The sequence below is a fragment of the Mobula birostris genome, chromosome 3 (assembly GCF_030028105.1).
Source record: "Mobula birostris isolate sMobBir1 chromosome 3, sMobBir1.hap1, whole genome shotgun sequence".
Taxonomy (NCBI): Eukaryota; Metazoa; Chordata; class Chondrichthyes; order Myliobatiformes; family Myliobatidae; genus Mobula; species Mobula birostris.
The window spans coordinates 203,395,160-203,407,630 of record NC_092372.1 but is presented as its reverse complement, the minus strand read 5'-3'; the positions used below and the strand labels follow the sequence as shown (position 1 = coordinate 203,407,630).

The 12,471-nt window shown below is 41.8% G+C and overlaps 1 protein-coding gene across 1 annotated transcript in view; it reads right to left on the bottom strand.

Moving 5' to 3' along the window:
- The window catches only part of adarb2 (adenosine deaminase RNA specific B2 (inactive)), an 819,996-nt gene that overhangs the window by 465,036 nt on the left and 342,489 nt on the right, over positions 1-12,471 (bottom strand). The window contains exon 2 of the mRNA XM_072252060.1: positions 1,961-2,071. Coding sequence (XP_072108161.1) covers positions 1,961-2,071 — 111 coding nt within the window. The remainder of the gene's footprint in view (positions 1-1,960; positions 2,072-12,471) is intronic.

Sequence of the window (12,471 nt, the reverse complement as noted above, 5' to 3'; positions counted from 1 at the left end):
AAAGCAGGAGAATTTAGACTCTGTTTAGAAGGATTTAGTACATTCCCAGAATTCTGGCTAAACCACGAAATTTACCCATTAATGAGACAAAAATTACAAATTTCCACTTAAGTGCAGTCGACAACTAAACAAAACCACAAGGACTTAACACACACATCGCACACTGAAGGCGCAGATGGGAGATTGACAATTTTTCATTGCTTGTTCCATTTCACAGAATTCAACACATCTGGTATTCAGTAGAAAGCATCTTTGCACTAATTTGTTTGTCACTGTATATTGAAACTACTATCTGTCATCTTGTCATGTTTTTGTTGTCCTAGGCTGTATAAAGACATGGCAAGTCAGAAGCTTCAGTTGTTGGCCCCACTGGGACTCTGTTGTGCAAAGTGCCACCTGTTTCTAAACGTCAGCACCTTCTGGGCCACTACAGATGCTGGCAGATGAAAACACAAGTCAGCATTCTTTAGGAGGCTGATAGGACCATTCGATCCAAAAGCCCATATTCTGCAAAGGCCATTGTTTCCTTCAGGGTATTCATCAATAATACAAACTGACACAGTCACTACATTGCCAGCACATTATTTATTTATAATGTGTTAAACACTGCTACTTTTATTTGTATAAGCTGTTTGTATGATTAATGTCATGAATTCCTGTTCTCAACCTGCATAGCTATTCCCACCATATCTATTATTGTCAGCTACTGTTTATCTAAACACATTTAATCATGTACCTCTGTTTCCTTTAATATCTTTGAAGGATTTTATATTAAAAAAAACTTATGGATTTATTCATATGTGATTGTATTGATAATACAATAAAATCACACATGAATAATAGTTTTTTGCTATGAAACTATTATGGATAATTGACTGACAATGCCAGAAGCATGGCGATAGTTGTGCCCAGCACATCCTCGGTGCAAATGGCATAGTTCATTGTATGTTTCGATATACTGTATACGTGACAAATAAAGCTAATCTTTAACCCTTATGATCTTTGATCTTTAAGAATTGAAACTCAAGGATGATATTAAAGAGCTTTTATAAGAAATCACCAGCACTCGGTATGAAACCACATTATCCCTTCTACTTCCATGCTTTTTCCTGGGAACTCTTTCACAACATCTCTTAACTGGTCAGCTTTTCCAAAATTTCAAACATTATTGATCTAAAGACTTAGAAACTGTGTTTGGGGTGTACACTGAATTACAGATTTTTACCGAAGATGAGCATGTGAAGAACTCTGTGGATCTGCTTCTTCTTGCGTTTAAGTTTGACTTCAAACATCACACACACGGCATACATGGTGTCGTTAGGGACAACATCCTAGCAACAATATCTGGCAACGTTATGGCAAAACAGAGTACCCATGAAAAGCAATATGAGGTCACAAAAAAAAAGCAACTGTCAGCTAAAACCTTTGAGTGACATTTCTGACAAGGGATGGGAAAACAGATGTTCAGAGGTGGCTGATGAGGCAAATCATTATTGGAATAGAAAGTACTTTGTGCAGCTTCAGCCCATTCTGTTGTCCATTGCAAATGCGTCATGAAATGTTGATTTTAAATGCATTAGTCACTCCATGAAAGCATGATAATTTGCATTTATGTAGCCGCTGGAAGATGATAAAATGGTCCAAGGTTCTTCACAAGATCTTAAGATTAAAGAAACTGATGCTGAGGCAAAAAGAGAGATTAGGATAGCTGACCAAAAAGTTGGTCAAGACGACACGACAAAAAGGTCTGGAAGGGAGGTAGAGAGCTTGAGAGATGAAGAATTTTGGCAAGGGAATCCCAGAGATACTATAACATTGCACGCTAAGATCTCTATGGTACGCTTAGGAAAAGGAGGGAGATGCTGCTCTGAGAAGTGAGTTCTGCCAGAACATGGTAGGGCACAGATGTTAGGTTAGGCAATGGGCACCCCGAGTGGTTGAAAATCTCATTGACACTTACGCTCGCTGCTCTCACATGAAGAGTACTCTGTTCGGTGAGGGACTGAAGGCCTGGTGGTGCAATGGAGCCATACCCCAGCATGGGTCTTCAGAACAGGAGGAGGAGAACAAACTAGAAGGAGAAAAAAGGAATGAGAGAATGTGTCAGCTCGACTCACAGTCTGACTCCCTCTCCCCGCCCTGCCCATCCCTCATAGTCATATGGGAGGTGCCATTGCCCCCTCATTTGGGCTTCTGTATGGCTGCTGAGGTGAAAGGTCACTGCATTGCTCTGTTCAGAGGAGAAGAAGCTGTCTCATTGGTATCAGTCATCCATCTCGCTTTTATCAAAGCCATCAAAACTGATCATTTGCCTCATTGGTACAATTGACTGGCAAACGTAGGCACCTCCACGGGGGCTAAATGACCTCCTTAATCTCTCTGTGTGTAACTATTTTTTATCCCATGAATGCCTTTGAGTAGCTCTGCTGACACAATAAGGAACTGGGAATTTTCTCTTACTAATGACACAATATGCCATTGTGTCTGAAATGATGCACTGCACAGCTAAAGCAATAACAAGACTTGAGAACTCCATAGCAAGGCAAAAAAATCATTAGCGCGATGCAATATTAGGCCAGAACCAAGTAAAGTAAGCAACAGTGACAGTACTTTTTACATTTTTTAATGTACACATCACTTCATTTGCAATGAAAGAACTTGCATATAGAGTATGTCCACCATAACTTCCATCGAGAGTAGTTACCACTATGATGCAAGAAATAAGATTGTTGGTTCCCCCAAAGACCAGTGATCATTTCAGATTCAGATTCAGATTGATTTATTTATTCCATGTTCATCTCATTTATATTGGTTCTTGGTACACTGTGGGGTCAAGTTAATTGGGACACATCAGGACCCATACATTTTGGCTCAATTAGGGGGCTGCCCCAAATTGCTGAAGTTTCAAAGAAATAGGTAAAAAGGTATAAAAAAAGACAAACTATCATTTAACTAAGTAACAAATTATGTATTTAAATGAAATACAGAACAACTTAGAACATTACCAATACTACTACTATACTATAAAACTGTGTGTTAGTTCCAAATAGTTAACAGCAGAGGAATTCAATGAGTGTACACTGCAGTGCTCTTCTGATTGACTGTAAATGAACAAAATCAGTGCAGACTCCTAGTGTAGACAATGGACTGCCTTCATACAAAGCTTTCTATGATTGCATCCTCTTAATCTTCATTTTCATTGTAACATTCAAGATGATTGTTGATACCTTCAAATTTTTTGTAGCTTCTAACTTGCTGAAGCAGTAAAATTGTTTCATTTCACACCTGGTCATTTTTAACATCTCCAAGTCTGAATGCTTGAAATCGCAGTGAGCAAAACAGTTCTGAATTGTCTTACTATTTATTTTTTGCCAACTAACTGTGATAAAAATCACTGATTTTTGGACACGAACACATTGATGCTATTTTAAAAATTTTCGCTTTAGGCCTGGTATAGTGTCCAACTAGTGCATGTGATTGACATTGGTTAGAAATGGTTCAGCAACAGTCTCCTGTGACTGCTCTGGTTAACCAATGGCCCAACTAACCAGAATCCATTGTATATCGGCCAAGATGTGGAGAGATAGGGAGTGTCATAGATGGTGGCAGGAACTTCTCTTCTGTCTGCTCTCATGAACCCAACTGGTGCAGTTACCCTAAAAACCAGCATTGCTGAGATTTCTGTAGGAGACAGGAATATATAACAGGGATACACTTAAGAAATCCCCCCAACACTTCTCTAGTCATAGATGATTCCTCCTCTCCCCTTATCTTTTTTTATTTCCTCTCTCCGCTTTCTTTCAAATACTGAAAGCCCTGGAGAGAGTGGATGGGGAGAGGATGTTTCCACTAAACATAAAATAAAAGATCAACTTTATTGTCACGTGTACATCAAAACATACAGTGAATTGCATAGTTTGAGTCAACAACAGTCGGAAAGTCTAGGATCCCATGGTACAGCCTCAGAATAAAGGGATGTCCCTTTAAAACTGAGATGAGCAGGAGTTGCTTTAGCCAGAGGGTAGTGGAGGCCAAGACATTCAGGCAAAGTTTGATAGTTTCTGGAGATTGTTCAGAAGGTTAAGGGTATCGGAGAAGGCAGGTAAATGGAGTTAAAAATATATATAAGGTATGATTGGATACTGGACCAGATGGACTGAATGGCTCCTATACCTTGTGGTTTTATGGTTTCTCTCTACTACACACACACACACAAACTAATCACTCAAATGTCTTGTGAACTGCAAATCAAGTTACCTCTTGTCAGAACCGGATAAGTTCCTAAGAATTTCTGGCATCTATGGAAATAGATAACAGTGGAGCTAAAGACTGAGCCCCATACCCTGCCTACCCTGTGCAGCTGACCAGGTACAGGATGGTATAGACTCAAGCAGAGGTGACAGAGAGGAGCAGCTATATTACTGATGGCTCTTTGGTTCTGGATTGTTTTTCACTTCTGATCTTAGGAAGACACTGAAGATTAATGGTGCCCTTAGTTCAGCTTTGTGCATTCAGCAATGTCATGATGACAGCTGCTGTTGAGTGAGTGAAACTCTTAGCTATTAATAGTCATGTTTTAAGCACATGTACCAACCTACAAAACTTCTAGAAGGACATTAAGTAATATCAAGCTAAAAAGGCTGTGCTCGCCCAAAAAGCCAACAACTCAAAAAAAAAAGACAACTTTAAGTGTCTATACCTTAAACCAATGTGTTCTGGTGACTGTGACTGAAGTGACACTTCACCAGGGTGAGGCTGGCCTTTCGGAATAATGTACGGACAATCCTTGTAATGCCCATTAACTCCGAGAAATGAATGAGTTGCTATTTGCTAGTTCTAATGGTCTCTCTCATCCGCAGGAGTTTCACAAATGTGCATTTGAAAAGACTGCACTTCTCCGTTGAGTTCAAAGAAAATACAATGTTTGCTTTAAACCAGACAAGCAGCACACTTATAGCCTGTTCCTATGTTGTCAGTTGCTGTGACTTTTGCCTCTGGCTCCAGCCTGAAATTACTCTGGCATACTGAAAGAGTTAAATGTCACTGGAAATGAAGGGCCAGCTGTGGCAGTAGGCAGCAGATCCTGCTACTTAGTTATATTGAGATTAAGCGTGAAGTAGGCCCTCCTGGTCCTCCGAGCTACACCGCCCAGTAATCCCCCAGTTTAATCCTAGTCTAGTCATGGGACAATTTACAATGACCAATTAATTTACCAACCAGTACGTCTTTGGAATGTGGGAGGAAACCAGAGCACCCGGAGGAAACCCACACGGTCACAGGGAGAACATACAGACTCCTTACAGGCAGTGGCAGAAATTGAACCCTGTACTGCAAAGCGTTGTGCTAGCCACTACGCTACTGTGCAACCCCATGGCAGTGGGCAGCAGATCCAGTTCTGGCAGTGGGCAGTAGAACCTGATATGGGACTTCTGTCAGTTTCGGTGATGGCCCTGGTCCAGATTTTCTGCTCATCTTTGGAGCAAAGCTCAAACTCAGCCTTCACTCCTCGATATAAAAGCAACCAGACAGTTGTCAGTGGACAACTAAAGGGAACCAGGTTCTGGCAGCAGCATGGGATTAATGTTAAATCACATTAAAAGCTAATCACTGGAATAAAATTGTAATGCTGTGAAAAATTTAACTTCAAATTCACAACATTGGCCTGGAGTTCCCCAGTGGCTACCCCCAACCTCCATAATCACACATGTAGAAATAAGTCCATAGGATATAAGACCAGACTTAGGCTATTTGGCCCAGAGAGTCCCCTCTGCCATTGAATCATGACTTTTTAAAAATGTTTTTCTCCTGCCTTCTCTCCATAACTAATAACTTATAAAACCTATCAATCTCTGCTTTAAATGCGCCTAATGCTTCCCCAGCCTCGGTGGCAACACATTCTACAGATTCACCACTGACTGAAGAAATTGCTCCTCACCTCAGTTCTGAAGGGATATCCCTTCATTCTGCGGTTGTACACTTAGATTCAGCATCAGAATCAGGTTTGTTATCACCGGCACGTGCCGTGAAATTTATTAACTTAGCAGCAGCAGTGCAATATATGATAACATAAAAAGAAAAAAAAGTAAATCAATTACAATAAGTATATATATGTATATTAAATAGTTAGATTGAAAATAGTGCAAAACAGAAATTATATATACATTTGCATACATATATATACACACACACACACACACACAAACAAACGTATATATATATATATATATATATATATATATGTGTGTGAGGTGTTCATGGGTTCAATGTCCATTTAGGAATCGGGTGGTAGAAGAGAAACATAGGAACATAGAAAACAGGTGCAGGAGTAGGCCATTCGGCCCTTTGAGCCTGCACTGCCATTCAGTATGATCATGGCTGACCATCCAACTAGAAACCTATACCTGTCTTCTCTCCATACCCCCTGATCCCTTTAGCCACAAGGTCCTTATCTAACTCCCTCTTAAATATAGCCAATGAACTGGCCTCAACTGTTTCATGTGGCAGAGAATTCCACAGATTCACCACTCTCTGTGTGAGGTAGTTTTTCCTAATCTCGGTCCTAAAAGGCTTCCCCTTTATCCTCAAACTGTGACCCCTCGTTCTGGGCTTCCCCAACATCGGGAACAATCTTCCTGCATCCAGCCTTTCCAATCCCTTTAGAATTTTATACGTTTCAATCAGATCCCCCCTCAATATTCTAAATTCCAGCAAGTATAAGCCTAGTCAATCCAGTCTTTCATCATATGAAAGTCCTGCTATCCCAGGAATCAATCTGGTGAACCTTCTTTGTACACCCTCTATGGCAAGAATGTCTTACCTCAGATTAGGGGACCAAAACTGCACACAATACTCTAGGTGTGGTCTCACCAAGGCCTTGTACAACTGCAGTAGTATCTGCCTGCTCCTGTACTCGAATCTTCTTGCTATGAATGCCAGCATACCATTCGTCTTTTTCACTGCCTGTTGTACCTGCATGCCCACTTTCAATGATTGTTGTACAATGACACCCAGGTCTCGTTGCACCTCCCCTTTTCCTAATCGACCACCATTCAGATAATAACCTGTTTTCCTATTTTTGCCACCAAAGTGGATAACTTCACATTTATCCACATTAAATTGCATCTTACGAATGAAGAAGAAGGGAAGAAACTGTTTCTGAATCGTTGAGTGTGAACCATCTGAGATTCTACTAACAAAGGCTTCTGTACCTCCTTCCTGATGGTAACAGTGAGAAGAGGGCATGTCCTGGGTGATGGGGGTCCTTAATAATGGACACTTCATTTTTGAGGCACTGCTCCTTGAAGATGTCTTGGATACTATGGAGGCTAGTACTCAAGATGGAGCTGACCGATTTTACAACTTTCTGGAGGTTTTTTTGGTCCTGTGCAGTAGCGCTCCCCACCTAATATTTGTATATCTGTGTAAGTGTAATGCTACTGTGACACTGTAATTTCCTTTGTGATCAATAAAGTATCTATCTATTTATCTATCTATACCAGACGGTGATGCAGCCCATCAGAATGCTCAACTGTACATCTTTAGAAGTTTCTGAATGTTTTAGGTGACAAACCAAATCTCTTCAAATGCGAATGAAGTATAGCCACCGACTTGCTTTTATAGCTGCATCTATATGTTGAGACCAGGTTAGTTCCTCAGAGATCTTGACACCCAGGAACTTGAAACTGCTCACTCTCTCCACTTCTGATCCCTCTATGAGGATTGGTTCATGTTTCCTCATTTTACCCTTCCTGAAGTCCACAATCAGCTTGTTCACTTACTGACATTGAGTGCAAGGTTGCTGCTGTGACACCATTCAACTAGCTGGTATATTTTGTTCCTGTACGCCCTCTTGTCACCATCTGAGATTCTACTAACAATGGTTATATCATCAGCGAATTTATAGATGGCTTTTGAGCTGTGCCTAGCCACGCAGTCATGAGGGAGTGGAGCAGTGGGCTAAGCACACATCCCCGAGATATGCCAGTGTTGATCATCATTGAGGAGGAGATATTATCACCAATCTGTACAGATGTGGACTTCCGGTCAGGAAGTTGAGGATCTAATTGCAGAGCGAGGTACAAAGGCTCAGGTTCTGTCGTTTCTCATTCAGAACTGTGGGAATGATGGTGTTAAATGCTGAGATATAACCAATGAACAGCATCCTGCATAGGTGTTTGTATTGTCCAGGTGGCCCAAGGCTGTGTGAAGAGCCTTCTAGGCTCTTCTACTAATGGAAATATCCAAACCAGCTTTCCTTCCTGCTTGCAACACACATCAAAGTTGCTGGTGAACGCAGTAGGCCAGGCAGCATCTCTAGGAAGAGGTGCAGTCGACGTTTCAGGCCAAGACCCTTCTTCTGTTGCTTGAATTTCCAGCATCTGCAGAACTCCTGTTGTTTCCTTCCTGCTTGCTTCACTCGTCCGTAAGTTTAGTTCTACAGGCACTTCAGTGATAAGCTTAGAGCTAACACCCATGCTGAAGCATGAAATTACTTCCTTATGCAACAAATGTTTAGGGCTGGTATGGTCTCTCTGTTATCCCTGTTGTAAAGTCCAGGCTATCAGTGCTGTTCTCATTGTGTAAGCAGCCATTTTGTGGCATGAACTCACTCATATGCCATACGCATGCTAATGTAGACAGCTAAATTAGTTAATACAGAGTCAAGTCTCTAAAATAGGTGCATATTGAGATACATAAAGTTTGTAAAGTCAATTAACTTGATTTCAATTTGTTGAATGGTGGGAGAAAGTATTATCTAAAATTGGAAGAGTGTGTGATGTGGGAGGGCAGCCAGTGGTAGAGTGAACTTTCATGGACTCTGTATAGAGAGGGTTTCTCGGGTTGCGTTCAACCTTTCCTCCCAGCCTTGTGATATAGTGGAATATTAAATGTGCATTTTGTTGCGAGCAACTGCCATTAAAAGCAGAACGAAAGACGAGGTAACCAGCAACTTAAATGCTGACATGGTAGATTTTACAGTAAAGTGGATCAGCTACAATAACAATTTTCAATTTCCCATTGTCAGCAAGTTAATCCCCTTTCCTACTTTACTCACTGTGATTCAGCCTAAATAGAAAACCAATCTGACAGGATGTCCAGCTTTTGACCAGTAGATTTCATTTAACCCCCCAAAAGAGGGCACATTTCTTCCAGTGCAATTCTAATGCTCTAAAAATTATTTCGACAGTTTTGGTTGTTCACTTGGCTTCTCCATATTTACGTGTTTCTCTTTTGCTGGTTCCTGGATATTGATACGCCTGTAAGTGCTGTCCTTTCAAAGAGTTGTACAAGATTAAAATGTGGTTTTCAGCCCATGGCATCCAAGTGAAACATTTTGCCTTTCTACACTAATCCAGTTCCAATGCAGATAAAGGGTCTCAACCTGAAATATCAACTGCTCATTTCCCTTCACAGTTGCTGCTTGACCTGCTGAGTCTCTCCAGCTTCTTGTTTGTTTCTGGAGATTCCAGCATCTGCAGCGCTTGTGCCTACATCAAACCCAACTTGCTTCATTTAGGACCGTATCCCTCTCTGCCTTACTTAATTTTATGTGCCTTTCCAAATATCCCTTAAATGTAGTAATTGTGTCTGATTCCACCATCTCCTCTGGCAATACATTCCGAATATCACATTCTTTGCAGATGAAGCTTTATCCTCAGATTCACATTAAAACTCCTTCCTCTCATCTTAAATCCATATCATTCTGCTTTAAATACCCACTGAGAGGAAAAAAATCTGACTGTCTACTCTATGTTTCTCAGAATCTTATATATTTCTTTCAGTGGGAGGACTGATGATAAAACGCTGATAGTTGGAAATCCCTCTGAAGTAATTATTCCTCTACTAAAACACATTCCTCGTTTGTTGAAGCATCACAGCAACTGAAATTAAAGATGAACTAATATCTCAAACAACAGGAATTCTGCAGATGCTGGAAATTCAAGCAACACACATCAAAGCTGCTGGTGAACGCAGCAGGCCAGGCAGCATCTGTAGGAAGAGGTGCAGTCGACGTTTCAGGCCGAGACCCTTCGTCAGGACTAACTGAAGGAAGAGTGAGTAAGGGATTTGAAAGTTGGAGGGGGAGGGGGAGATTCAAAATGATAGGAGAAGACAGGAGGGGGAGGGATAGAGCCAAGAGCTGGACAGGTGATTGGCAAAAGGGGATACGAGAGGATCATGGGACAGGAGGTCTGGGAAAAAAGACAAGGGGGGGGACCCAGAGGATGGGCAAGAGGTATATTCAGAGGGACAGAGGGAGAAAAAGGAGAGTGAGAGGAAGAATGTGTGCATAAAAATAAGTAACAGATGGGTTACGAGGGGGAGGTGGGGCCTTAGTGGAAGTTAGAGAAGTCGATGTTCATGCCATCAGGTTGGAGGCTACCCAGACGGAATATAAGGTGTTGTTCCTCCAACCTGAGTGTGGCTTCATCTTTACAGTAGAGGAGGCCGTGGATAGACATGTCAGAATGGGAATGGGATGTGGAATTAAAATGTGTGGCCACTGGGAGATCCTGCTTTCTCTGGCGGACAGAGCGTAGATGTTCAGCAAAACGGTCTCCCAGCCCCCCCCCCCCACCCTTGTCTTTCTTCCCGGACCTCCTGTCCCATGATCCTCTCGTATCCCCTTTTGCCTATCAGCTGTCCAGCTCTTGGCTCCATCCCTCCCCCTCCTGTCTTCTCCTATCATTTTCGATCTCCCCTGCTCCTCCAACTTTCAAATCTCTTACTCACTCTTCCTTCAGTTAGTCCTGACGAAGGATCTCGGCCTGAAACGTCAACTGCACCTCTTCCTACAGATGCTGCCTGGCCTGCTGCGTTCACCAGCAACTTTGATGAACTAATATCTAATGACTTGCGATATTTCTTTCACATTGAGACAATAACTGGGGAGAACTGCAATGCAGCCTTAGGGCTCACACCACCAGGTTCAGGGAAAGTTATTGTCCTTCAACCATCAGGCTCCTGAAACAGTATGGATAACTTCACTCACCTCAACTCTGAACTCATCACTGAACACAACCCTTCCAGGACTCTACAACCCATGTCCTCAGTATTACCTACTCATTGATTTGTATTGATGCATTGATCTTCTTTTGTCACTTTTTGTTTGAGTGTAGTTCTTTTTAATTGATTCTATTGTATTTCCTTGTTCTACTGTGAATGCCTGCAAGAAAATGAATCTCAGGGTCGTATATGGTGGCATACATGTACTTTGATAATAAATTTACTTTGAACTTTGATGAAAACTGATAAACTTCTAAGAAGCAGTAAGTATTGAGCTGAATTTAAAGGGTGTGCAGCTGGAGGCAGGATCAGAGATGTGGCTTGTGGATATTGAGGAGCTGACTTTAGAGACCTGGGCTCTTTCCTCCACGATCTAATTGTAAATTTTTGGTATTTTTTTTTTCTTGCTGGCGGTTTGATGTTTATCTTTAGAAGCTCTTTGCACGACACATGGCTCTAGGGTTGTACACCTAATGGTTTTTTTCCCCCCCACTTTTTCTGCTTAGTAGGTTTTTTTTATCATCACCAAAATTTATCAATCTCTAAAATAATGTTTTTTTTTCCTTGAGACATTTTTAGTGTTGCTTACTTCGATGTACTCGTGTTATTTTTTGAATAATATAATGATAATAAAAAGATTTGAAAAGAAAAGAAAGATAGAGACCTGGACTTGGTGTGGGGCTGAAGACAAGGACTTGGGCCTAGTGTGCGTCTGAGGCCAGGGTATGGGATGGGGGGAGTAAGTGTGTGGCCGGAGCTGGGGGGGGGGGGGGGGAGGAGGTGGGGGTGGTCAGGTCTGTGAGCCGTGTATGAGGTTGGAGCAAGATGCTAAACATTACTCGACGAACCCTGTCTCACAGCTCTAGTCCTCACCTCCAGTGTTGTCACTGTGGAGTTTGCATGTTCTGTCTGTGACGATGGGGGTTTCCTCTAGTTAGTCTGATTTCTATCCCAAATTCATATTGGTTGATAGCTTTGTTGGCTGCTATAAATTGCCTCTAGTGTGAGTGGTAGAAATTGGGGGTGCAGTTGGTTTGGTGGGAATGTGGGGCAACAAAATGGGATTATTACAGAATTAGTGTAGATGGGTTCTGGCAGGTCAGCATGTACTCAGTGTTTCATAGAGTAATAGAACAATAAATTATTACAGCGCAGAAACAGGCTCTTCAGCCCATCTAATCCATGCCAAACTGTTATTTTGCCTAGTCTCATCGACCTGCCCCTGGACAATAGCTCTCTATACACCTCCCGTCCGTGTGCTGATCCAAACTTCTCTAAATGTGGAAATCAAGCCTGCACCCACCACTTCCTCTGGCAGAAGGGCATGTTTCTGTGCTGAGTGACTCTATGAAAAACGAGGGATGGGATCTGGAATATTAGGGCCCTCGTCAACATTCACGGCACTGACAGATCTGAACACTTCCTCTGCTATCATGGCACTGGAACTCAGGAGATTTGACTTTG